The sequence below is a fragment of the Bubalus bubalis genome, chromosome 23, assembly GCF_019923935.1.
Source record: "Bubalus bubalis isolate 160015118507 breed Murrah chromosome 23, NDDB_SH_1, whole genome shotgun sequence".
In the NCBI taxonomy this organism is placed as follows: Eukaryota; Metazoa; Chordata; class Mammalia; order Artiodactyla; family Bovidae; genus Bubalus; species Bubalus bubalis.
In genome coordinates, this window is record NC_059179.1 from 11057407 (window position 1) to 11080598 (window position 23192).

The 23192-nt window shown below is 40.3% G+C and overlaps 1 protein-coding gene across 1 annotated transcript in view; it reads left to right on the forward strand.

The window, feature by feature from the left end:
• Window positions 1–18744, forward strand: part of FAS (Fas cell surface death receptor) — a 34194-nt gene extending 15450 nt beyond the window's left edge. The window contains exons 3-9 of the mRNA XM_006058448.4: window positions 8993–9130; window positions 10416–10524; window positions 13368–13423; window positions 13585–13659; window positions 15392–15453; window positions 16628–16652; window positions 17367–18744. Coding sequence (XP_006058510.4) covers window positions 8993–9130; window positions 10416–10524; window positions 13368–13423; window positions 13585–13659; window positions 15392–15453; window positions 16628–16652; window positions 17367–17686 — 785 coding nt within the window. The 3' untranslated portion in view covers window positions 17687–18744. The remainder of the gene's footprint in view (window positions 1–8992; window positions 9131–10415; window positions 10525–13367; window positions 13424–13584; window positions 13660–15391; window positions 15454–16627; window positions 16653–17366) is intronic.
• Window positions 18745–23192: the final 4448 nt, after the last annotated feature.

Here is a 23192-nt window from a genome sequence, read left to right on the forward strand (position 1 = left end):
CCATTTTTCAATAGCCAAAAAAGACTAATTTGTGGATATTAAAACTTGCCACATCAGAACTGGTTAGAATGTATCATAATAATTGTGGAGCTCTAAATGCAAGAAACTTCTACCCTTAAGAGATATGTCTCAACACTTCCCTTCAATCAGAAAGTCTCTAAGAAGAATGTTTGTCCTAGCACTGAAGCCTGAAAAATACATTTGCATTTTGCAACCGAATAAGTAGATGAGCTAGAAAAGCAACGAATAAAAACCAACCATTTTTTTTTTAAATCAGTATTTTTGAAATGAAAACCAATTTCAGATCGGAAATCCTCTGAACACTAGCAAATTAAAAGCTAAGCAAAATGCAATTGTGCAGACTTTCATTTTCAACACGGAGTAGAGTTGACTACTATGTTATACAGATAAGCATTTCCCAGCTGCATCATGAAGGAAGACAGGAAGATAAAGAAAAACAGCACATGGGCATATATAATAGATTAAGAGAACCATAAAGGATGGTAGTTGGAGAAGGCAATGGCACCCCACTCCAGTACTCTTCCTGGAAAATTCCATGGAATGAGGAGCCTGGTGGGCTGCAGTCCATGGGGTCGCTAAGAGTCAGTCACGACTGAGCGACTTCACTTTCACTTTTCACTTTCATGCATAGGAGAAGGAAATGGCAACCCACTCCAGTGTCCTTGCCTGAAGAATCCCAGGGACGGGGAAGCCTGGTGGGCTGCCGTCTATGGGGTCGCACAGAGTCGGACACGACTGAAGTGATGCAGCAGCAGCAGCAGCAGCAGCAGCAGCAGCAAAGGATGGTAGTAGGTTTCGTGTTTGGGTTTCCGGGCCTCCAGTACTTAAGCTGCTAAACAGATGTGGGCCCTGTTTATGAAAAGATTCTAACAGTCTTACTTGGCCTTCTCTCCAGGTTTTAACAACCCTTATGGAAAATCTGTCATAATCCAACTATATTTAAGCCTGTTTATATTTAGTCTCCTCCAAATGAGAATAAAGACTGGCTTCCTGGCTTTTTGTAATCTGCTGGTAAAGAATCCGCCTGCAATGTGGGATACCTGGGTTTGACCTCTGTGTTGGAAAGATCCCCTGGAGAGGAGAAGGAAATGGCAATCCACTCCAGTACTCTTGCCTGGAAAATCCCATGGACAGAGGAGCCTGGTAGGCTACAGTCCATGGGGTCGCAAAGAGTTGGACATGACTGAGCGACTTCATGCTCACTCACAAACACCATCTATTTGTCTTATGAATTGAGATCTTTACTCATATTTTTAAACGCTAAAATGCAAATTAAAATGAAGATAATATGCTTTGTATATCAAGCTGTTAAGGACTTTTGTTTGCTTGCTCTTTTTGTTTTGCTTGGTTTTATTTTCATTTTCGAAGTGATCTCAGTCTTAGTGAGTTTACTTATGAGATAAGCAGACTCTCCTACATCACTCTTGGAATGTCAATTGTTAAAACATTTTAAGAAAGAAATTTGGATATGTGGGTCAAAAATTTGAAAATCTACTGATACTATAATAGATTTATGGAAAAATGTCTTAAAAAATAGTAAAAAATAAAATAAATATATGCATAACATTTCACTGTGATATCCAATGATGTGAGGTTAAGTAAATTTCAAAGTATTCAAAGATTGGAATACTATGTATCAATCAAAATCATGTTTTCTGATATATTTCTGATATAAACCTCAATGTATATAAATTTCCTAAAGAGATTTCTAACTAATCTGCTGGCTGGATTAACTGATTCTCTCTGCTCCATCTCTAAAACATCCTAGATGGTGTCCAATATGTACTAAAAATCTTCCCACTTCTATTCTTTTTTGAAAAGAAATTTAAGCTTATCAGTATCCAAATTGCTTCCAAAAATTTTTGCAATAGTAATATATAATTTAACATTACATAAATCAGTAAACAAATACACAGAAAAAACATTTAATTTCTACGAAAATTATTTTTAATGCTTTGGAGAATTTCAGTAAAGTCGAGTTACTAAAAAAAATTATTAATGAATTAGGTGGAGGCAAAATACATGGGGAAAATAATGAAACTATGAAAGCCTTTCATACAGATTATTGAAGTCTTTAACTTTTCTTTCCGTCAAAAACAAAGGAAGAAGGAGAAAGAAAAAAGAAATTGTGAGTGATACATTTTGGATGTGACTTAAGTGAGAAAGAAGCTGGAATTCTAATAAGTTGTTTCTATATCACAAGAGTGGCAAATAATTATACAGTTATACTTTATAAACTGAATTATTTATAGTAATTTTTCTGTGATCCCCTATTTGAATTGACATTTTTTTAATCAAAAAATATATATGCAATGTATGCAGTGTACCATAGAATCCTTCTTATTGAATATGGTGATGTGATAAGGACTTTTTTGAGTAAAAAAATGTCACTTCACATAGGGGATCACATACATACCTATGTGTGTGTGTATATATATATATATATATACACACACACATACATATACACATATGTGTGTATGCATACATATACTAACATGTATATACGTGTATTTATATGTGTAGGAATGCACCAAAATAATGTCTCAGTGGTTGATATATAGGTGCTTTTTACACTTTCCTAAAATTTATACAGTGAGCATATATAGTAGTATACTCAGAAACAAATATATTTTAAAATATTATTTTCAAGAAAACAACTCCTTTTTTAATATTTTGATAAATTTAGGTTTTATCCATTGGAAGAAAGAAAGAACTTGTGATATTATATCTCTGTCATGCCATAGGCATTCTGCAAGGTAATTCATTAAAGAGGTCAGTCCATTTAGAAAGCAGTATTATTCTACTGGCAAGCAATTAAAGTTGTACTTTGACTTGGTTTTCTTAAACATACTGCTGCAATGATATAGAACCCTGATGCCCTGTATTTAAATTGGTTCCGAGTTTCCACCATTTGTTTATTTTTTCTATTGACATACCGTTGTCTTTGTTTACTAAAGTATTGTATATGTTTAAATTTCATGACTTGTTTAGGTATTGAGTAGTATTTTGTTTTATCAAAAGGAATGCTGTGAAAAGAAATTATTAAGAATTTCTATGTTCCTAGATTTCCTAGGAACAATTTCTAAGTTCCTAGATTTCCTAGGAACAATTTCTATGTTCCTAGGAAAGATAGTATACATAATTTTTGCTCTGCATGCGAATAGGGCAGATTAAACTTTAAAGTGCATTCCAGCTCTCTTCAGGAAACATCCTGCAAGATAGTACTGGACACTTTGCTAACATCCCATTGGCTAGAATTTAATTATATGGCCATGCAAAGGAGGCTGGGAGATGTAGTCTTGACTCAGGGCAGCCATGTCTCCTAGTAAATATTCTCTTCTTATGAGAGAAGGAAAAATGGATATTAGGTGAATCAGGGATCTCTGCAACATTGACTGATCTTTTACAAAGTTCTAAATTAAGAAAAATGTAAAGACATTGTAATGTGTTGATCTATGTAGTAATCACCATTTGCAGTTAGGTTTTTGGCACCCATAGTGGGCATACCAAGTAAATAGTTCCCCAGTAAAGCGATCCCAGGAAGGCAAACTGACTTCTGAGAGAGTTATGGGACAATGTTAGAAAGGAAAAGGAAAGCAAGTGAAGAATCATGCTCTGGTACACTCATTCTCCAGTGCAGCGGATAAGCCACTGGGACTGTGAGATGAAGGCAGAGAAATAGGACAGAGCCCCTGAAAAGTTTTGTCATATTAATAGTTTGTAATATGATAGCTGAAATCTTTACCAAGCAGATATTGAATTGTGTTTCATAGTTTAAGTACTGGCATCAGACACTGCTTTCAGATCCTCCCTCTGACACTTAACAGGATGACCAGCGTATTCTGGTTTGCCCGAGACTTCCCCAATTTTAGCACTAACAGTCTCACATCCTGAGCAAACAGGGATGATTGATTCTCCTAGCTATTTACAAGCTTCATTGGGCAAGATACTTGATTTCTTTGAGTCTGGTTCTTTAATTGTAAAATGGAAGTAGTAATAGTTCTGACCTTTTGTGATTATTGTGAACAATAAATGGAATGTGTTAATAGTGTGTAGCAGAGTGCTTGGCTCAACAAGTGTTAATATTATCATGTATTGTTACCATGTAAGAATTATAACAGGTTCATATACATTTGAATGGGTTCATTTGAATGGATCTGATGAGTTCGTATACATTTTACCTGCATTCTTCTGGATGGAATGACATGCTATATTGGAAAAAGTGAAACTGAGAATTTGTGATGGTCTTATATTTCTCATGAATGACAATAAGCTACTATAAGTGAGGAATTTTCTTTTAAAATTTAACATAAATCTCAAATGTTCCTTCTCTCATTTTCTCTGTATAGTAATCCACTAATCTTTTGTTGTTCCACCATGGAATCTGAAATGAGAATATTTTCTGAACAGTCATGTAAAGTAATTGTCTGAAATATTACAATAAATTAGAGTAGCACTGGACATGGAACAACAGACTGGTTCAAAATAGGAAAAGGAGTACGTCAAGGCTGTATATTGTCACCCTGTTCATTTAACTTATATGCAGAGTACATCATGAGACATGCTGGGCTGGAGGAAGCACAAGCTGGAATCAAGATTGCCGGGAGAAATATCAATAACCTCAGATATGCAGATGACACCACCCTTATGGCAGAAAGTGAAGAGGAACTAAAAAGCCTCATGATGAAAGTGAAAGAGGAGAGTGAAAAAGTTGGCTTAAAGCTCAACATTCAGAAAACGAAAATCATGGCATCTGGTCCCATCACTTTAATGGAAATAGATGGGGAAACAGAGGAAACAGTGTCAGACTTTATTTTTTGGGGCTCCAAAGTCACTGCAGATGGTGATTGCAGCCATGAAATTAAAAGATGCTTACTCCTTGGAAGGAAAGTTATGACCAACCTAGATAGCATATTCAAAAGCAGAGACATTACTTTGCCAGCAAAGGTCTGTCTAGTCAAGGCTATGGTTTTTCCAGTAGTCATGTATGGATGTGAGAGTTGGACTGTGAAGAAAGCTGAGTGCTGAAGAATTGATGCTTTTGAACTGTGGTGTTGGAGAAGACTCTTGAGAGTCCCTTGGACTGCAAGGAGATCAGCCCTGGGTGTTCTTTGGAAGGACTGATGCTAAAGCTGAAACTCCAATACTTTGGCCACCTCATGCGAAGAGTTGACTCATTGGAAGAGACTCTGATGCTGGGAGGGATTTGGGGCAGGAGGAGAAGGGGATGACAGAGGATTAGATGGCTGGATGGCATCACCGACTCCATGGATGTGAGTTTGAGTGAACTCCAGGAGTTGGTGATGGACAGGGAGGCCTGGTGTGCTGCAATTCATGGGGTCGCAAAGAGTCTGACATGACTGAGTGACTGAACTGAACTGAACTGTCATATGTACACCCTGGTTCTGAGCCCTAGGTTGAAAGTACTGAAATCACCTAGTGGAATTTTAAGTAGACAGACAAACCAGCAACTGGGACAATCCCACCTTTACCTAAAATGGCTCCCCTGTTCTCATCTAGTCTAGTCCAAGATGCTAGTCCAAGAGCCTGTCTAGTCCAAGTATGGTTTATAAGTCAGCAAAATCCACATTAGCCAGGAGTTTGTTAGAAATGCTGAGTGTCAGGCCCTGCCCCAGACCTACTCAATCAGACCAATGCCAAAACCCTCACTTAGAAATTCTGATTTAATTGCTCTGAGATGGGACCTGAGTGAGAGAGTGAGTGAAAGTCGCCCAGTGGTGTACGACTCTTTGCAACTCCACGGACTGTAGCCCACCAGGCTCTTCTGTCCATGGGATTCTCCAGGCAATATTTGGAGTGGCTTGCCGTTTTCTCCTCCAGGGGATCTTCCTGAGCCAGGGATTTAACCTGTGTCTCTCACATCTCCTGCATTGGGAGGCAGATTCTTATGTATACATAAAGCTGATTTGCTTTGTTGTACAGAAGAATCTAACACAACATTGTAAAGCAATTATATTCCAATAATAAATTTTTTAAAAAACTAAGAAATAGACAAAAAAGAATGCTATAAAGTTATTAAAAAAAGTCATATACCTGAGAAAAACAGAATAAATTATGTTTGCTGTTCATACGAGGGGGGCAGATTAGATTTTGCCTATTCTTTTTGTTTAGTTATAACAAGTTTAGTCACTACTTAGGCTTTTCTCTTAAACATCCCTTTATATTTTTTCTTTCATCTTTCTCTGTTCCCTTGCTGTTCCCTTTATATTTTCTCTACTTTCTCTGTTCCTTTGCTATAACTTAGCTTCCCCCACAGCAATTATCACCACTTGCCATCCTGTATTTATTTGTGCATGGCCTGCTTATACCTTGAAAATGTGAAGTCTTTGGAGACCAAGGACTTGTCTTCCAAGGGTATCTCCAGTTCCCAGAAAGTGCCTGGCACACAATAGGTATTCATAAACACGTCTTAAGGAAATGAATTTTCCAGAAGATAGTGTTGTATGAAAAAAGAAAGTGAAACTCTCTCAGTCGTGTCCGACTCTTTGCAACCCCATGGACTCTGCAGTCCATGGTATTCTCCAGGCCAGAATACTGGAGGGGATAGCCTTTCCCTTCTCAAGGGGATCTTCTCGACCCAGGAATTAAACCAGGGTCTCCTGCATTGCAGGCAGATTCTTTACCAACTAAGCTCTCAGGGAAGGCCATTGTTGTATAATACTTACTAATAGCAATCCAGTGATTCATTTTATTTTTAAAGTAAAGGAAAGCAAACAGGAATATGATTTAAAGTTTTGTGTATTAAGATAGCAAGCCTGGTAATAAAGCTCATGCCGACACATCATAACATACTCTGCCACTTAGTGGCAAAGGAATAGAAAGAAAGAGGCGTGAAAAGGAAACTGTGAGCACTTACTGGGCAGGTCCCTCGCAGTTCTTTTAGCTGTGCAAATGAAGTGCGATTATCTCCATCACATGCATGAAGAAATTCGGCTCAGAGAGATTAAGCAGCTTGTTAAAGATGTTATTGCTGTTAAAAATATAGCCAGAGTCTTTAGAACTTCAAATGTTCTTTTCCTCAAACAGTACTATTCTTACCAGGATTTGTGGACTTTGGAAAGTCAAATGAGACGTCAGAGCAAGAATTGGGTCATCTCAGTGGCCAGTGGCAGTCATCTCTTAATATGAATATATACTTAGCAACCTTCTTCCCTCCTCCCCCAAAGCTGGTAAAGGCATCTCTTCCGGTGCTTTTGGTCATTCTGACCTCTTTTTCATATGTTCCTATTGCTAATCATCCTATAGAAGTAGGCATAGGAACTTCCCTGGTGGGCCAGTGGTTAGAAATCTGCCTGCCAATGCAAGGAACGTGAGTTCGATCCTTGGTCCAGGAAGATTCCACATGCTGTTGGGCAACTAAGCCCATGTGCCACAACCACTGAAGCCTGAGTGCCCTGGAGCCTGTGCACTACCCCGAGAGAAGCCACCGCAACGAGAGGCCTGCACTCCACAGCCTGAGAGTAGCACCTCCTCGCTGCAACCTGAGAAAGCCCCTGTGCAGCAGCGAAGATCCAGCACAGCCAAAAATCGATCAGTCAATAAATAAAATAAAATAAAAAATAAAGTAGGCATCAGTTCAGTTCAGTCGCTCAGTCGTGTCCGACTCTTTGCAACCCCATGAATCGCAGCACGCCAGGCCTCCCTGTCCATCACCAGCTCCTGGAGTTCACCCAAACTCACATCCATCGAGTCAGTGATGCCATCCAGCCATCTCATCCTCTCTCGTCCTCTTTTCCTCCTGCCCCCAATCCCTCCCAGCATCAGAGTCTTTTCCATTGAGTCAACTCTTCACATGAGGTGGCCAAAGTATTGGAGTTTCAGCTTTAGCATCAGTGCTTCCAATGAACACCCAGGACTTATCTCCTTTAGAATGGACTGGTTGGATCTCCTTGCAGTCCAAGGGACTCTCAAGAGTCTTCTCCAACACCACAGTTCAAAGCATCAGTTCTTCGGCGCTCAGTTTTCTTCACAGTCCAACTCACATCCATACACGACCACAGGAAAAACCATAGCCTTGACTAGACAGACCTTTGCTGGCAAAGTAATGTCTCTGCTTTTGAATATGCTATCTAGGTTGGTCATAACTTTTCCTTCTAAGGAGTAAGCGTCTTTTAATTTCATGGCTGCAAGCACCATCTGCAGTGATTTTTTGAAGCCTCCCAAAATAAAGTCTGACACTGTTTCCACTGTTTCCCCATCTATTTCCATTAAAGTGATGGGACCAGATGCCATGATTTTCGTTTTCTGAATGTTGAGCTTTAAGCCAACTTTTTCACTTTCCTCTTTCACTTTCATCAAGAGGCTTTTTAGGTCCTCTTCACTTTCTGCCATAAGGGTGGTGTCATCTGCATATCTGAGGTTATTGATATTTCTCCCAGCGATCTTGATTCCAGCTTGTGCTTCTTCCAGGCCAGCGGTTCTCATGATGTACTCTGCATAGAAGTTAAATAAGCAGGGTGACAATATACAGCCTTGACGTACTCCTTTTCCTATTTTGAACCAGTTTGTTGTTCCATGTCCAGTTCTAACTGTTGCTTCCTGACCTGCATATAGGTTTCTCAAGAGGCAGGTCAGGTGGTCTAGTATTCCCATCTCATTCAGAATTTTCCCCAGTTTTATTGTGATCCACACAGTCAAAGGCTTTGGCATAGTCAATAAAGCAGAAATAGATGTTTTTCTGGAACTCTCTTGCATTTTCCATGATCCAGCGGATGTTGGCAATTTGATCTCTGGTTCTCAGTAACTCTTTTAGGTTTTGTCTTGGGAGAAATTCTGTCTCTTGATATGATTTTTCAACAACCTTCTCCACTACTATATTTATATTTCATTAGCTTAGCCCTTCCACTCCTGTTTCAGCAGTGTTTTATTATCATCCCTGCAGAATTCCCTTGCTGTTGCATGACCACCTTGTGTTTAAACACTTGTTCCATTTGTTCCCCATGGGCAGGCGAACGGAAAAACGGTGATTGCAAACACGACGGAGGTATACCAGAATGTGTGCTCTGCTCAGAGGGGAATGAGTACACAGACAAGAGCCATCATTCTGACAAATGCATAAGATGTAGTATCTGTGATGAAGAACATGGTAAGTGTCTTAAAAAAACATTCAAAAGGGACAAATCATGGTACTGCATGTAGCACCATGTATAATACAGTCAGAAACTGGGACCTATGCTGGTGCTATGTCAGCATACAGGAGGGAGAAGGTGGGGCTGATGGGGAAGAAGCAGGATCAGGTACCGAGTGAATGAGTAGTCTGGACATTTATAGGTCAACTCTAGGCAGTTCTTCTAGATGTAAGAGAATGACTAAATGTAAGCATGGTGAACAGGACCCATCAGCTCTAACCAGAATTGCAGGGACTTTCTTTCCTGCCTTGATTTATGCTTGTAAAATGGCTTTTGTTCTTAGCCAGAAAGAGCTCAGAAGCCTGCAGATACAAGGACACAGAAACCCAAGAGGTGGGTGGACTGCTCCCTGTTTCTCTGAGGATCTGGCTTGTCCTGAAAATTACTGTTGAGGACCTGAATTTTCATGGATATTCAAGTCTATCTTGAGGGTTCAGATTAAAATAAAGCAGAAGTACTCCCAGTTTTGTTAAGAAGAACATCAAGAACTCTCTGGACATAAAGCTTTTCTTGTCCCTATGCAGGCTCTAAAGCAGTGTTTCTCAACCCTAACTGTATAGTAGAATCAAACAGTAAGCTATGAATATTGCCAACATTTAGGTCCAATTTCAAGGGCTTCCTAGTGGCTCAGATGGTAAAGAATTTGCCTGCAATGCAGGAGACTCAGGTTTGATCCCTGGGCCGGGAAGATTCCCTGGAGAAAAGAATGGCTACCCACCACAGTATTGTTGCCTGGAGAATTCCTTGGGCAGAGGAGCCTGGCAGGCTACAGTCCACTGGGTCACAAAGAGTTGGACACCACTGGGCGACTTTCACTTACTCTCTCACTCAGGTCCCATCTCAGAGCAATTAAATCAGAATCTCTAAGTCAGGGTTTTGGCATTGGTCTGATGGAGTAGGTCTGGGGCAGGGCCTGACGTTCTGCATTTCTAACAAGCTCCTGGGTGATGCTGATGTTGCTGATCTATAAGCCATACTTTGAATAGCCAGGCTCTAGATGAGAACAGGGGAGCCATTTTAAGTACAGGTGGGATTGTCTAGGTTGCTGGATTGTCTGTCTGCTTAAAACACTGCTAGATGATTTCAGCTCTTTCAACCTGGGGTTGTCTATTTGGCATTTAAACGCTAGTTATGTTACTAAAGGTTTGATGGTTTGACTGCTGATGTCAGCACTGGATCTCAAAAACCCATGCTGCTCCTGCCCATCCTTTTCATTGTTCATTCATCAAATTGGTGTTCTAGGGCTAGAAGTGGAACAAAACTGTACTCGGACCCGGAATACCAAGTGCAGATGCAAATCAAACTTTTTTTGTAACAGTTCTCCGTGCGAACACTGTAACCCTTGCACCACGTAAGTTTTTCTCTGGTTAAAACAGTAGGTGTATCTTGAGAGAAAATGATTTCCTGAAAGGGGAGCAACACTAGCTGAGAGTGGAGAATTTGGGTTTTAATCTTGCTTTGACTCCAAGAAACTAAACAACCATTTTTTCACCCAAACATCCTGTGTCTAAACATTTATTGAACACTTTCTGAGTGCTTGATTCTGTGCTGGCTGCTCAAGCCATTGATGTATGCAGACGCATGCCTGGTCTTGAAGATCTAAGGCTAGAGGCAGAGAGTGTCAAGGAAGATGATGGTTATTATGTCCAGACCATATGGTAAGACTTGTGTTCCAGATTTTGAGTTATATAGGAAAACCTTTCAACTCTGGGAGATGGGTAAAGATAGGACACATGGCTTGAGTCTTGAAAAAAGGAAGGAAAGACACTTACCTGGTGTAAACAGAAAGGACATTTCAGGCAGGGGAACAGCAACTGCAACAGGCAAAAGGAAGCTCTGGAGAACAAAAGACCTGGCTGGAGTTTAGGAAAGACTGAGAAGGAACCAGGTCAGATCATGAAGGACCTGTCTTTCATGCTAAAGTGCTTGATTTTAACCCAAAGATAGGACACCTGATTGTAGGTTTCACTTTTCTTCCGATTAATTGGGTGATTTTGAACAGATCACTGAACCTCTTTGCAGTTTGGTTTCCTCACTCATTTTGTTGTTGTTCAGTCGCTAAGTCATGTCCGTTTGCGACCCCATGGACTGCAGCATGCCAGGCTTCCCTGTCCTTTACTATCTCCCAGAGTTTGTTCAAACTCATGTCCATTGAATTGATGATGCCATCTAACCATCTCATCCTCTGTCGCCCTTTTCTCCTCCTGCCCTCAATCTTTCCCAGCATCAGGGTCCTTTCTAATGAGTTGGCTGTTTGTATCAGGTGGGCAAACTACTGGAGCTTTATTTTCAGCATCAGCCCTTCCAATGAATATTCAGGGTTGATTTCCTTTAGGATTGACTGGTTTGATCTCCTTGCTGTCTAAGCTTTCAAAAGTCTTATCCAGCACCAGGGCTCAAAAGCATCAATTCTTTGGCACTCATCCTTCTTTATGGTCCAAATCTCACATCCATACATAACTAATGGAAAAACCATAGCTTTGACTATATGGTCCTTTGTCAGCAAAGTATTGTCTCTGCTTCTTAATACATTGTCTAGGTTTGTCATAGCTTTTCTTCCAAGGAGCAAGCGTCTTTTAATTTCATGGCTGCAGTCACTATCCACAGTGATTTTGTGGCCCAAGGAAATAAAAGTCTGTCACTTTCCATTTTTTTCCCCATCTATTATTTGCCATGAAGTGATGGGACTGGATGCCATGCTCTTAGTTTTTTCCGTGTGGATGCAAATAATACTCACTTGTCTTATCAACATCATTTCTGTGACAAATAGATTGGGTAGTATGTGCTGTAAAAATTTGTCCAAGCTCACCTAGTTAGGGAATGGGCAGAGCCAGGTTATAATTCAGACAATTTGTCGGTATTTGGTTGTCTGAAGAAAATCCTACAGGGACTTCTTGAGTGCCCTAATCACTAGTTGATATAAAAGAGGAGGCCTTTAGGGGCTAGCTAGGTAGACTCCATAAGCAGCAGCCTGGGCAGCAGGCTATTGTCTGACTGTTTAATTGCTCTATGACTGTTTTAAAATTGCTTTTGGCAATTTATGATTTTACGTTTATTAGCTAATTAAACTTTATTTTTATGTCTATTCCATCTTTTTTCTCACATGTTGATATTTTAATGCCTTTTTTTTTAACCTCAAGGTATTTTTAACCCATAGTCATTCTTTAGGATATTTTTCATCCAAACACCCAAATTATGTCATGAATTTGCACCAAGTAGATGCTAAAAAACACTAAGATCGTGTCATCTGATCCCATTAGGCATGCGTGCTTAGTCGCTCAGTCGTGTCTGTCTCTTTGCGACCCTATGGACTGTAGCCCACCAGACTTCTCTGTCCATGGGATTCTCCAGGCAAGAATACTGGATTGGGTTGCCATTTCCTTCTCCAATCTGGTCCTATCACTTCATGGCAAATAGATGGGCAAAAAATGGAAACAGTGACAGACTTTATTTTCTCGGACTCCAAAAATCATTGTGGATGGTAACTGCAGCCATGAAATTAAAAGACACTTGCTCCTTGGGAAAAAAGCTAAGACAAACCTAGACAGTGTATTAAAAAACAGAGACATTACTTGGCTGATAAAGGACCATATAGTCAAAGCTATGGTTGTTCCATTAGTTATGTATGGATGTGAGAGTTGGACCATAAAGAAGGCTGAGTGCCAAAGAATAGATGCTTTCGAACTGTGGTGTTGGAGAAGACTCTTGAGAGCCCCTTAGACAGCAAGGAGATCAAACCAGTCAATCCTAAAGGAAATCAACCCTGAATATTCATTGGAAGGACTGATGCTAAAGCTGAAGCTCCGATACTTGGGCCACCTGATGTGAAGAGCCAACTCATTGCAAAAGACCCTGATGCTGGGAAAGATTGATTGCAGGAGGAGACAGGGATGACAGAGGATTAGATGGTTGGTTGGCATCACTGACTCAATGAACATGAGTTTGAGCAAACTCTGGGAGATGGTGAAGGACAGGGAAGCCTAGCGTGCTGCAGTCCATGGGGTTGCAAAGAGTCAGACACAACTGAGTGACTGTACAACAACAACAAAATGCTAATCTAGAAATATTTGAGGGAATATGTTTGCCAGAGATGCAAAAATGGATAAAATGTCCCTGGATTTATAGTATGTTATTGAAAATGATCAAGGAATCAGTCCATCAGAATTTTTGAATTCCCTCTGTATTTTTTTCTAGGTGTGAACATGGAATCATTGAGAAATGCACACCAACTAGCAACACCAAATGCAAAGGTTATTATTTCTTTTTATGATTATTTTCTCCCAAACTCACTGTAAAATATGAAGAAAAGGCAATCCATTTTGACTCTAGGAGTACTTTGTTTTCATCTTTTTTTTAATAATCTTAAGAAGTATGTACTTTCATATATCATGTACAATGTTCCTATCTACAGGATCCAGATCTCACACAAACAGTTTATGGGCCCTCCTGATCCTCCTCATCCCAATAGTTCTAATAATATACAAAGGTAAGCTCTTACTTCATTCAAATGGCAGGTTGAAGTGACTTGGGAAGTCATTGTTCACAAGAATTCCCTTCTGTCTTCTACTTGTAAGAAAGCTCCTACCAGGTAGCAACTCTAGTATAGTTAAATTCCTACTTCTAAATGCACCCCTGAGAGCTGATAAGAATAGATGATATTATCCTTCAGCTACTGTTTCTGAGCAACCATTCTGGGGCACTGATTGGGTATTCCCATCCTCCCCATGAACAAGGGTATTTTCATTTACACAGCAGCCAAGTTGGCCAAGAATTAGAAGTAGTCCTTCACTCTACATTGAGATCATCCCCTGCATAAAGAGAACTCCAAGAGCAAAGGGATTGCAATAGACACTTGATAAATTCATCCCTCTCTGTGCCTCTTCTCCCTTGTCAAGACCCCATGTTTTTTGCTTATTTATCCACTTGAAAGACTGTGGCATACTTTTATGCAAGAGTTACTTAGTCAAATCATCAGGTAAACCAAAATTTGAAATACTTGTAATTACCCTGGGCTTCCCAGGTGGCTCAGTGGTAAAGAATTTGTTTGCCAATGCAGAAGACACGGGTTTGATCCCTGGGTCAGGAAGATTCCCTGGAGAAGGAAGTGGCAATTTACTCCGGTATTCTTGCCTGGGAAACCCCATAGTCAGAGGAGCCTGGTGGGCTACAGTCCATGGGGTCACAAAAGAGTCTGACACAACTTAGCAACTAAAGCAACAACAATAATTATTCTAGAAAACTCCCATTAGATCATTCATACAACACATGGCAGAGCCAACTTTTGATAACACTGATACATCCAATTTTTCCTTTCTGTTGGAACAAATCACTGTTTCTCCAGGTCAGCTGAAGATAAAAAAATTGTCTTGCCTTGCGAGGTTTAGCTGAAAATATAAACTCAATGTTTAAACAATGCCACTTCCCAGCAAACTGAAGTCAACTTTCTGTAACCTATGGCTTCTGTACCCTGCTGTAGCCATGTCACCCAGCTTCAAGCCAGCGAGACAGAGTGGCGATGGCCACACAGTAAGTCAAAAGCCAGCTTCAGGCTAGTGCGTGGTCACTGGATGGCTCCATTAAGAAGTGGCATATCAGGACATTCCTAACGGTCCAGTGGTTAAGATTTCACCTTCCAGTGCTGGGGGTGTAGGTTCGATTCCTGGTTGGGGAGCTAAGATCCTACATGCCTTATGTCCAGAAAACCAAACATAAAACAGAAGCAATACTAGAACAAATTCAGTGTGTGTGTTAGTTGCTCAGTCGTGTCTAACTCTTTGCGACCCGAATGGACCGTAGCTCACTGGGCTCTTCTGTCCATGGAATTCTCCAGGCAAGAATACTGGAGTGGGTTGCCATTCTCTTCTCCAGGGCATCTTCCTGACCCAGGGATCGAACTCAGTATCCCACAATGCAGGCAGGTTCTTTACCATCTGAGCCACTAGGGAAGCCTTAACAAACTCAATAAAAGACTTTTAAAATGGTCCACATAGAAAAAAAATTTTAAAGAAAGATGTGGCATATCTCTGTACCACTTGACTCAGTGGGATGGAATTTTCAAAATCAGGACAAATAGGCTTCTTTTGGTGCTTGGTTGCTGTAAATTTTAGTGAATGAATTTCTCCTTTCTTCTCATGCTTCTCTTAGTATGAGACTTTGTTCTGTCATGCTTCCTACAAGGCTGAGACCTGAGTCTGATAGATATTTCTTGAATCTTTCAGTGGTGAAAAGTCGAGAGAGGAATAAAAAAAATGGTTATTGCAACTCTGCAGCCTCAAATGATGTAAGTGTTGAAATGTGCATCAGCTATCCTAAAAAAATAGTCATTCAGCTTTTTACTTGTTACTTTTTAAAAATTAATTTATTTTAATTGGAGGCTAATTGCAATATTGTGGTGGGTTTTGCCATACATTGACCAGAATCAGCCATGGGTGTACATGTGTCCCCCTACTTGTTACTTTTTAAAAAGCAAACCTTTATGGTGCTTGTGTGTGCATGGATTAGAGGGGCATCAAAAATGAATTAAGATATGGTGCCCAGTTTATAAGAAACTTCTATACAAATAACATACAATTAAATTCTTATTAATAAGTTCTCACTTACACAAAGGGAGCTGACAAAAGGATGTGGCCAAGCTTCCATGTTCCATGTTGATTTTATTCATGAACAGAAATGCAGAGAGATATCCTTTCCCAGAGCACGGATTCAACCTGCCCAAGCAAAGAGATTACTCTGGAAGCCCACACTAAAGGCACAACTCAGCTCTCTCCAGTCACTTATTACCTTATCTGTCACCATATCTTTTTCCAACATGGAATCAAAGCCTGTCACATCGCTAAAAAAATGAGTTCCCTGGTGGCCTAGTGGCTTTCAGTGCCATAGCCTGGGTTCAGTCCCTGTCAGGGAACTGAGATCCTGCAAGCCATGCTCAAAGGAGAAAAAAAAAAAAAAAAAAAAAAAAAAACAGCCAAAGGTACACTGGGGAGAGTAACCAGCTCACCTGATGAATATTGATTTTTCTCATTTGGGGCCAGTGGGATTTAGGGTTCTTTAAATCAATGTAGTACAAAATCATTTCAACTTAAACCATGCTCTTGAGTCAAAAATTCAAATCGTTACAGTAAAGAAAATGTTAGAATGATGTTTACCATGTTTATTTTCATGTGTCTGTACAAAGAATAATCTCAGCACATTTCACAAATCCCTTAGGTTTCTTGCCTCTGTAAAAAATGAACCATTATTCCCTTCATTTCTGGTTAGGCTGGAACATTTCAGAATAAAAATTTGAATGGTGAAAGAATCCTCCTTAGTCATTTAGTCTCATTTTATACATCAAGTAAGTGTACTTCCTTGAGTATTAAGGAAGAATTGGAAGATTGCATTTAGAGTATTCTAAATATATTTTTATTTCCCTCTCTTCTTCCCTCTGTTTTTTGTTGTTTTTTTTTTCTCCCCAGGAAGGGAGGCAGCTGAATTTAACAGGTAAGATTTTTATCATTTTGTTTGATAGAGATGGCTTCCTTGGGAGTAACAGGCTAATTTTGCAGTTAAAATAATGTAAATTTCAGTGGCACATTGTGGGGTCTTGCTATTCCTTGAGGCTGCGTTTCTTCCTGCTCACTAACAGGGTTTCTTAGGCAGTGTGTTTAAATTTATAACTAATGCTCATTATTAAAAATAAGTCAGGTAACATAAGATGCTATATTCTTAAAGCTTTGTTTTCCTTCACAAGCAGTTGGGTATAGTATAGAAGAACTCTGCCTAAACTCCTAGGTAATCTGAATTGTAGACTCAGTTGTATACTTACTCTTGGTGTATCCTAGTTCCAGGGAGTCAGTGATAAGATGGTCATAAACCCTTGGCCTGCCTTTTATATTTGTGGATCATTGATCATCAGATCCATGAAGGCATTAGAAATGAGCTCTTCCAGCCCTCTTATTATATAGATGAGAAAAGAAGACGCAGAGATGTTATGTGTCTTGTCCAGAGTACAGAGCAAATTACTGGGGACATAGGAGGAGCTGGGATAAGAACTCAAGGTTGTTTCTGTTTTTATTTTTCCCCAATTGGCTCTTTAGATCTCTAGGACTTCCCCATATTCTTAAGTACAGTAAGAAGAGAAATAACTATGGTTTTTCAAAAGTGGGAATTTTGTTTAGAAAAACAAATTTTCAGAGACTGTTCTCTATTTTTTAGATGTTGACTTGGGTAAATATATCCCTAGTATTGCTGAACAAATGAGAATAACTGAAGTTAAAGAGTTTGTTCGGAAGAACGGTATGGAGGAAGCCAAAATAGATGATATCATGCATGACAATGTCCATGAAACAGCTGAACAGAAGGTCCAACTGCTCCGCAATTGGTATCAAAGTCATGGGAAGAAAAATGCATATTGCACTTTGACTAAAAGTCTCCCAAAAGCTCTTGCAGAGAAAATTTGTGACATAGTCATGAAGGACATTACTAATGAACGTGAAAATGCAAACTTGCAAAATGAAAATGAAAACTTGGTTTAAAGTGAAAAACAACTAACTCAGTTCTGAGAATATACTAAATATTCTAAATATGTTCAAATAAGTTCTGAGTAGCTATAGATATTGCTTGGCTTGGCTTTTTACTGGGTGTGTTTTCTTTTTTCATTTATTAGATTTGTAGAGCTAATACATTTGCTCAAAGCTATTTGTGGGGCTAATAGCTTTGAGCATTTCATGATTCTGCCTTCAAGGATTTTTAAAGTCTAGTTGAGGAGATGAATGCTGGTGAGAGTAAATACCCATGTTCATCTTCTTGCCTGTTAAGTGGGTAAAAAAGTGTGAATTCAAAGATTGAGATCATGCTCAAGTCTGTAACATATGATTCTGTCACTGTGAATGTAATTAATGTATGTGAACACAAATGCCTATCCACAGGTTGACCCCATTCCATGAATTAGTAGATGTGATCATTGTTGCCATGTGACACTCAACTGCCTCTAAATTACCTCCCCAGCTCCACTGGTAATTCTAGAGATTTTGCCCTATTTATAAATTTTGTTTACATCTTTGAGAGGAGTATATTCAGGGAAAACCTGTGCATATCCTCTGAACGTAAAATTTAATAAGGTTCTACCTCAAAGATCTTTGCACAGATTATTGGCCTTTCATAGTGAAATATTTCCATTTTGGATTCACATACATAATGCAGACTCAGTTATAATGCTTGAATATTTTATATTTGTCACTTGGATGAAATAACCCACTTTTTTCTCAGGTGTCAAACATTTTGATCAGGAAAGAATTATTAGATCACTGTCATCTCTCTGTTTTCGCCTTGATGTGCATCCTGGTAGACTGTGTATCCCCAGACTTGAAAGGACTTTCTAAGAAACACTGAATGATTCGTGAAAAACTGGGGCTGCCCTTAGAAACATCTAGCTTGGTTTGGAGAGACCAGCTGCTCTTATGGAAGGTAGCTTTGTGGCATATCATGAACCCATGTCTATCATCAAAGCTATTTTGTTCCATCCCCCACAAAGTACTCAGTAACTTGCCATGTGTTCTCTGTTGGTGTAAAGTCAGCTTATACACAGCAGAAGTGAAATCATACTGCTGCTGCTGCTGCTGCTAAGTCGCTTCAGTCGTGTCCGACTCTGTGGGACCTCACAGGCGGCAGCCCACTAGGCTCCCCCATCCCTGGGATTCTCCAGGCAAGAACACTGGAATGGGTTGCCATTTCCTTCTCCAAGGCATGAAAGTGAAAAGTGAAAATGAAGTCGCTGAGTCATGTGCAACTCAGCAATCCCATGGACTGCAGGGCTCCTCCATCCATGGGATTTTCCAGGCAAGAGTACTGGAGTGGGGTGCCATTGCCTTCTCCAGAAATCATACTAGGTGTTAAGAATTGCTTCTGTTGTTTTCTGTAGCTTCTTAGACAAGCCCCTCTCCCCACTATCATTTCCTTGCTTTTACATTGAAACACTTTTGAAAGTTTGTATTAACTGTGAATGTTAATAAATACTATTTATATTTATATAGTTGTAAGTTATAAGCTGAAGCAGATGCTCAGAACTACCTAAAGAGCTTCCATTGATGGAAGATGTTTTCTCTTTATGTCTGGAAATACAAAATATAAGTAAAAATATTTTATTAAAATCATGTTTTTGGTATTTCTGGTTATCTCTTTTTTGGTGGGACCTTGCTTTTTATTTTCCTTTTTTCTATTTATTACTAACTATAACCTGTTCATTAATCGTTCATCCATTCTCTGATCTCTCAGGAGGTATTTCCTTTTTAAAGGCTTTTAGTGGTTAAATCATTTCCTCCATAGGCTACTACTCTAAGAATATATCTCCTAAACAACACATAATCACTTATCATGTGAGGACTTACCATGACAAGATTATATATTAGGCACTAGAAGTGTTGTATACTGACACATGTAAATGAAATCTAGAAAAATGGTACCGATGAACGCGTTTGCAGAGCAGAAATAGAGATGCAGACGTAGAGAACAGACGTGTAGACATAGGCAGGGAAAGGAGGGTGAGACAAATTGGGAGAGTAGCATTGATATACCGAGAAGGCACTGGCACCCCACTCCAGTACTCTTGCCTGGAGAATCCCATGGATGGAGGAGCCTGGTGGGCTGCAGTCCATGGGGTTGCGATGAGTCGGACACGACTGAGCGACTTCACTTTCACTTTTCACTTTCCTGCATTGGAGAAGGAAATGGCAACCCACTCCAGTGTTCTTGCCTGGAGAATCCCAGGGACGGGGGAGCCTGGTGGGCTGCCGTCTATGGGGTCACACAGAGTCAGACATGACTGAAGTGACTTAGCAGCAGCAGCAGCAGCACTGATATATATATACGGTGTGTGCATGCTGCGTCACTTCAGTTACGTCCGACTCTTTGCAACCCTGTAGACTCTTGCCTTCTAGGCTCCTCTGTCCATGAATTCTTCAGGCAAGAATACTGGAGTGGGTTGCCATTTCCTCCTCCAGGGTATCTTCCCAACCCAGGGAGCGAAGCTGCATCTCTTATGTCTCTTGCATTGACAGGCGGGTTCTTTACCACCAGCATTACCTGGGTAGTATCCTATATTACAGTACCATATGTAAAATAGATAGCTAGTAGGAACCTGCTGTATAGCACAGGTAGCTCAGCTGAGTGCTCTGAGATGACCTAGATGGGTGGGAGGGAGGCTTACAAGGGAGGGGATATATGTGTATGTATAACTGATTTACTTTGTTATATAGCAGAAACTATGGAGAAGGCAATGGCACCCCACTCCAGTACTCTTGCCTGGAAAATCCCATGGATGAGGAGCCTGGTTGGCTGCAGTCCATGGGGTCTCTGGGAGTCAGACACAACTGAGGGACTTCTCTTTCACTTTTCACTTTTATGCATTGGAGAAGGAAATGGCAACCCACTCCAGTGTTCTTGCCTGGAGAATCCCAGGGACGGGGGAGCCTGGTAGGCTACTGTCTATGGGGTCACACAGAGTCGGACACGACTGAAGTGACTTAGCATAGCATAGCATAGCATAGCAGAAACTAACACAACATTGTAAAACAATTATATTTCAATAATAAAATTTCTTAAAAATATGTATAACTGGAAATATATAAGAAAAAGAAAAAAGTAAATAGTTCAAAGGATTGGTTTTATTGGTAAGAAAGCTAAATGGGGATTTTGAAATATTCCTTCCTGCATACTTTTTATTTCTGGCTCCATAACGACCACTGGACTATCTCTCTTTTTTAAAATTTAATTTTAATAATACATTTTGTTTAGCCCATTATTTCCCAAATGTTATTGTTGGGAGCTGGGTTACACATTACTGACAAAATGGAGGCACGGCCCCAACCCCCTCACCTCATCTCGCAGGCACAGTCCCGGGATGAAGGAATTAGGCCTTGTGATTCTGACTTGTTTTTTCCTTTCTTTGGTTGAGTTGGCTGGAAAGAATGTTAAGGTGTTTGAGAGAAGCATGAGAAAGCACAAAGCCTTCTGCAGTTATGCCCAGAAAATAAAGTAACCATTGACATTTGTTCAAGGATCTTTACAAAGAATGTTCCAGGATGAGCACATAGCCCGCAGCTTGAGGCCATGAGAAGGATTGTTATCTGAGACCTGCTTGTGAGGGAAATATTTATGGCAAAAGAAGTTTGCTGAGTTTAGGGTTTAGGAATAATTAAGAATAACTAGAAGCCTTTTTAGGAGATAGTGATCTTAAGATGCTAGGGGCAAACAGGATTTAGAAAGACAAGAAATAAACGGAGGAATGTGGCATGAGTTACAATGTAATCACAAGTTAAGTATAGGACACATAAGAGAAAGTAGGTAATAGATGCTGCTGCTGCTGCTGCTGCTGCTGCGTTGCTTCAGTCATGTCCAACTCTGTGCGACCCCATAGACGGCAGCCCACCAGGCTCCCTGTCCCTGGGATTCTCCAGGCAAGAACACTGGAGTGGGCTGCCATTTCCTTCTCCAATGCATAAAAGTGAAAAGTGAAAGTGAAGTTGCTCAGTCGTGTCCGACTCCTAGCGACCCCATGGACTGCAGCCTACCAGGCTCCTCCATCCATGGGATTTTCCAGGCAAGAGTGCTGGAATGGGTTGCCATTGCCTTCTCCAGATAATAGATAGTAAAGCCGATTCTGAGAGAATCACTGAAGCAGGAACTCGGTTTGTAGGACAACAGTGATTTCTGGAGACAATAAATCTGGGTGGGGAAAACTAAAAATGTCAAACCTCTGACCTAATGCTTTTGTCAAAGTATAAAAGAAAACCTGAAGCTTGAAATAAACATGTAGTTCCGTACTATGAGTCAGAGGCTACATCATCGTCCGCCAACACCGCTCACCCCTTCAGGCTGATTCCCTGGCTGCTGGAGCTGGACTCTGGCATGTTATCATTTCAACATGTATGCAATATAAAAACTATTAATGAGGTCATTTGCATTCTTTCTTTTTTTCCTAGTAAAGCCTTCAAAATCTGGTTTGTATTTTAGTTACAGTTTTAAACACATCTCTAGTTTGGACTGGCTGCATTTCAAAGATTCAACAGCTGGTGGCTAGTGGCTATGGTATTGATAGTTCAGGTCTCTATCTTTATTAGGGCAGGTCTGCAAATTTAACTCTATGGCTGGTTTAGCCCTACTACTAAAGTCCAGTACTTTCACCATCTTTTCAAGGGGTTCTCTTCACTCTGGTTGGTTGGAGTGTCAACATCTCCCACCCCCATGTCATTGCTGGGAATTGTTCTGCTTACAGCACCCATAGCTGTTCTTTGCTGGCTCTCAGAGTCTTATCTCTGCACATAGTAACAGCCAAAGATTTCAGAGAATCTCTGCACAGATTTCTGGAACTTTTTTTCTGTGTAACTTCCTTCTTTTCAGTACTCTGTTCTGAAAAGTCTGGCAGCCTCAACCTCCTAAATACTACCCTCTGCCCCTCAACTTGATAAGAAGACTATTCTCTGCTTAGAGTTCCTCCTGTACCAAGGTCTGTAAAGAGCCTGTGGGCAGAAGGTCTGAGTGATCATAGGGGTCACGTCATTAGTTTCTATCCTCTAAGGGACAATCTGTACTCTATTAACTGGTTTTCTAGTTCTAGACAACAGTGGGGCAACTAGTTCATCTTCATGGCCAGAAGCAGAAGTCCTACGGCCACATCTCAGTATGTTGTACTTCACTTTATTGCATTTTACAGATATTGTGATTTTTCCCAACAGGTTTTGTGGCAACCCTGCATCGAGCAAGACTATTGGTGTCATATTTTTCTAACAGTATTTGCTCACTTCGTGCTCATCTTGGTAATTCTTGCAGTATCAATATCTTGGACTTTCTCATGATGATTATATTTACTATGGTGATCTGTGATTAGAATCAGATCCCATACCAACCAGAGATGCTCAGAGGGCTCAAACAAACCTTGTGCGCACCAGGACCCAGAGACCCCACAGAGACTGAGACAGAACTGTTTTTGGGTGTCTCCTGAGGAGGGACAGTCACCAGTGGACTGCTGCAGGGGCAGGGGCTCTG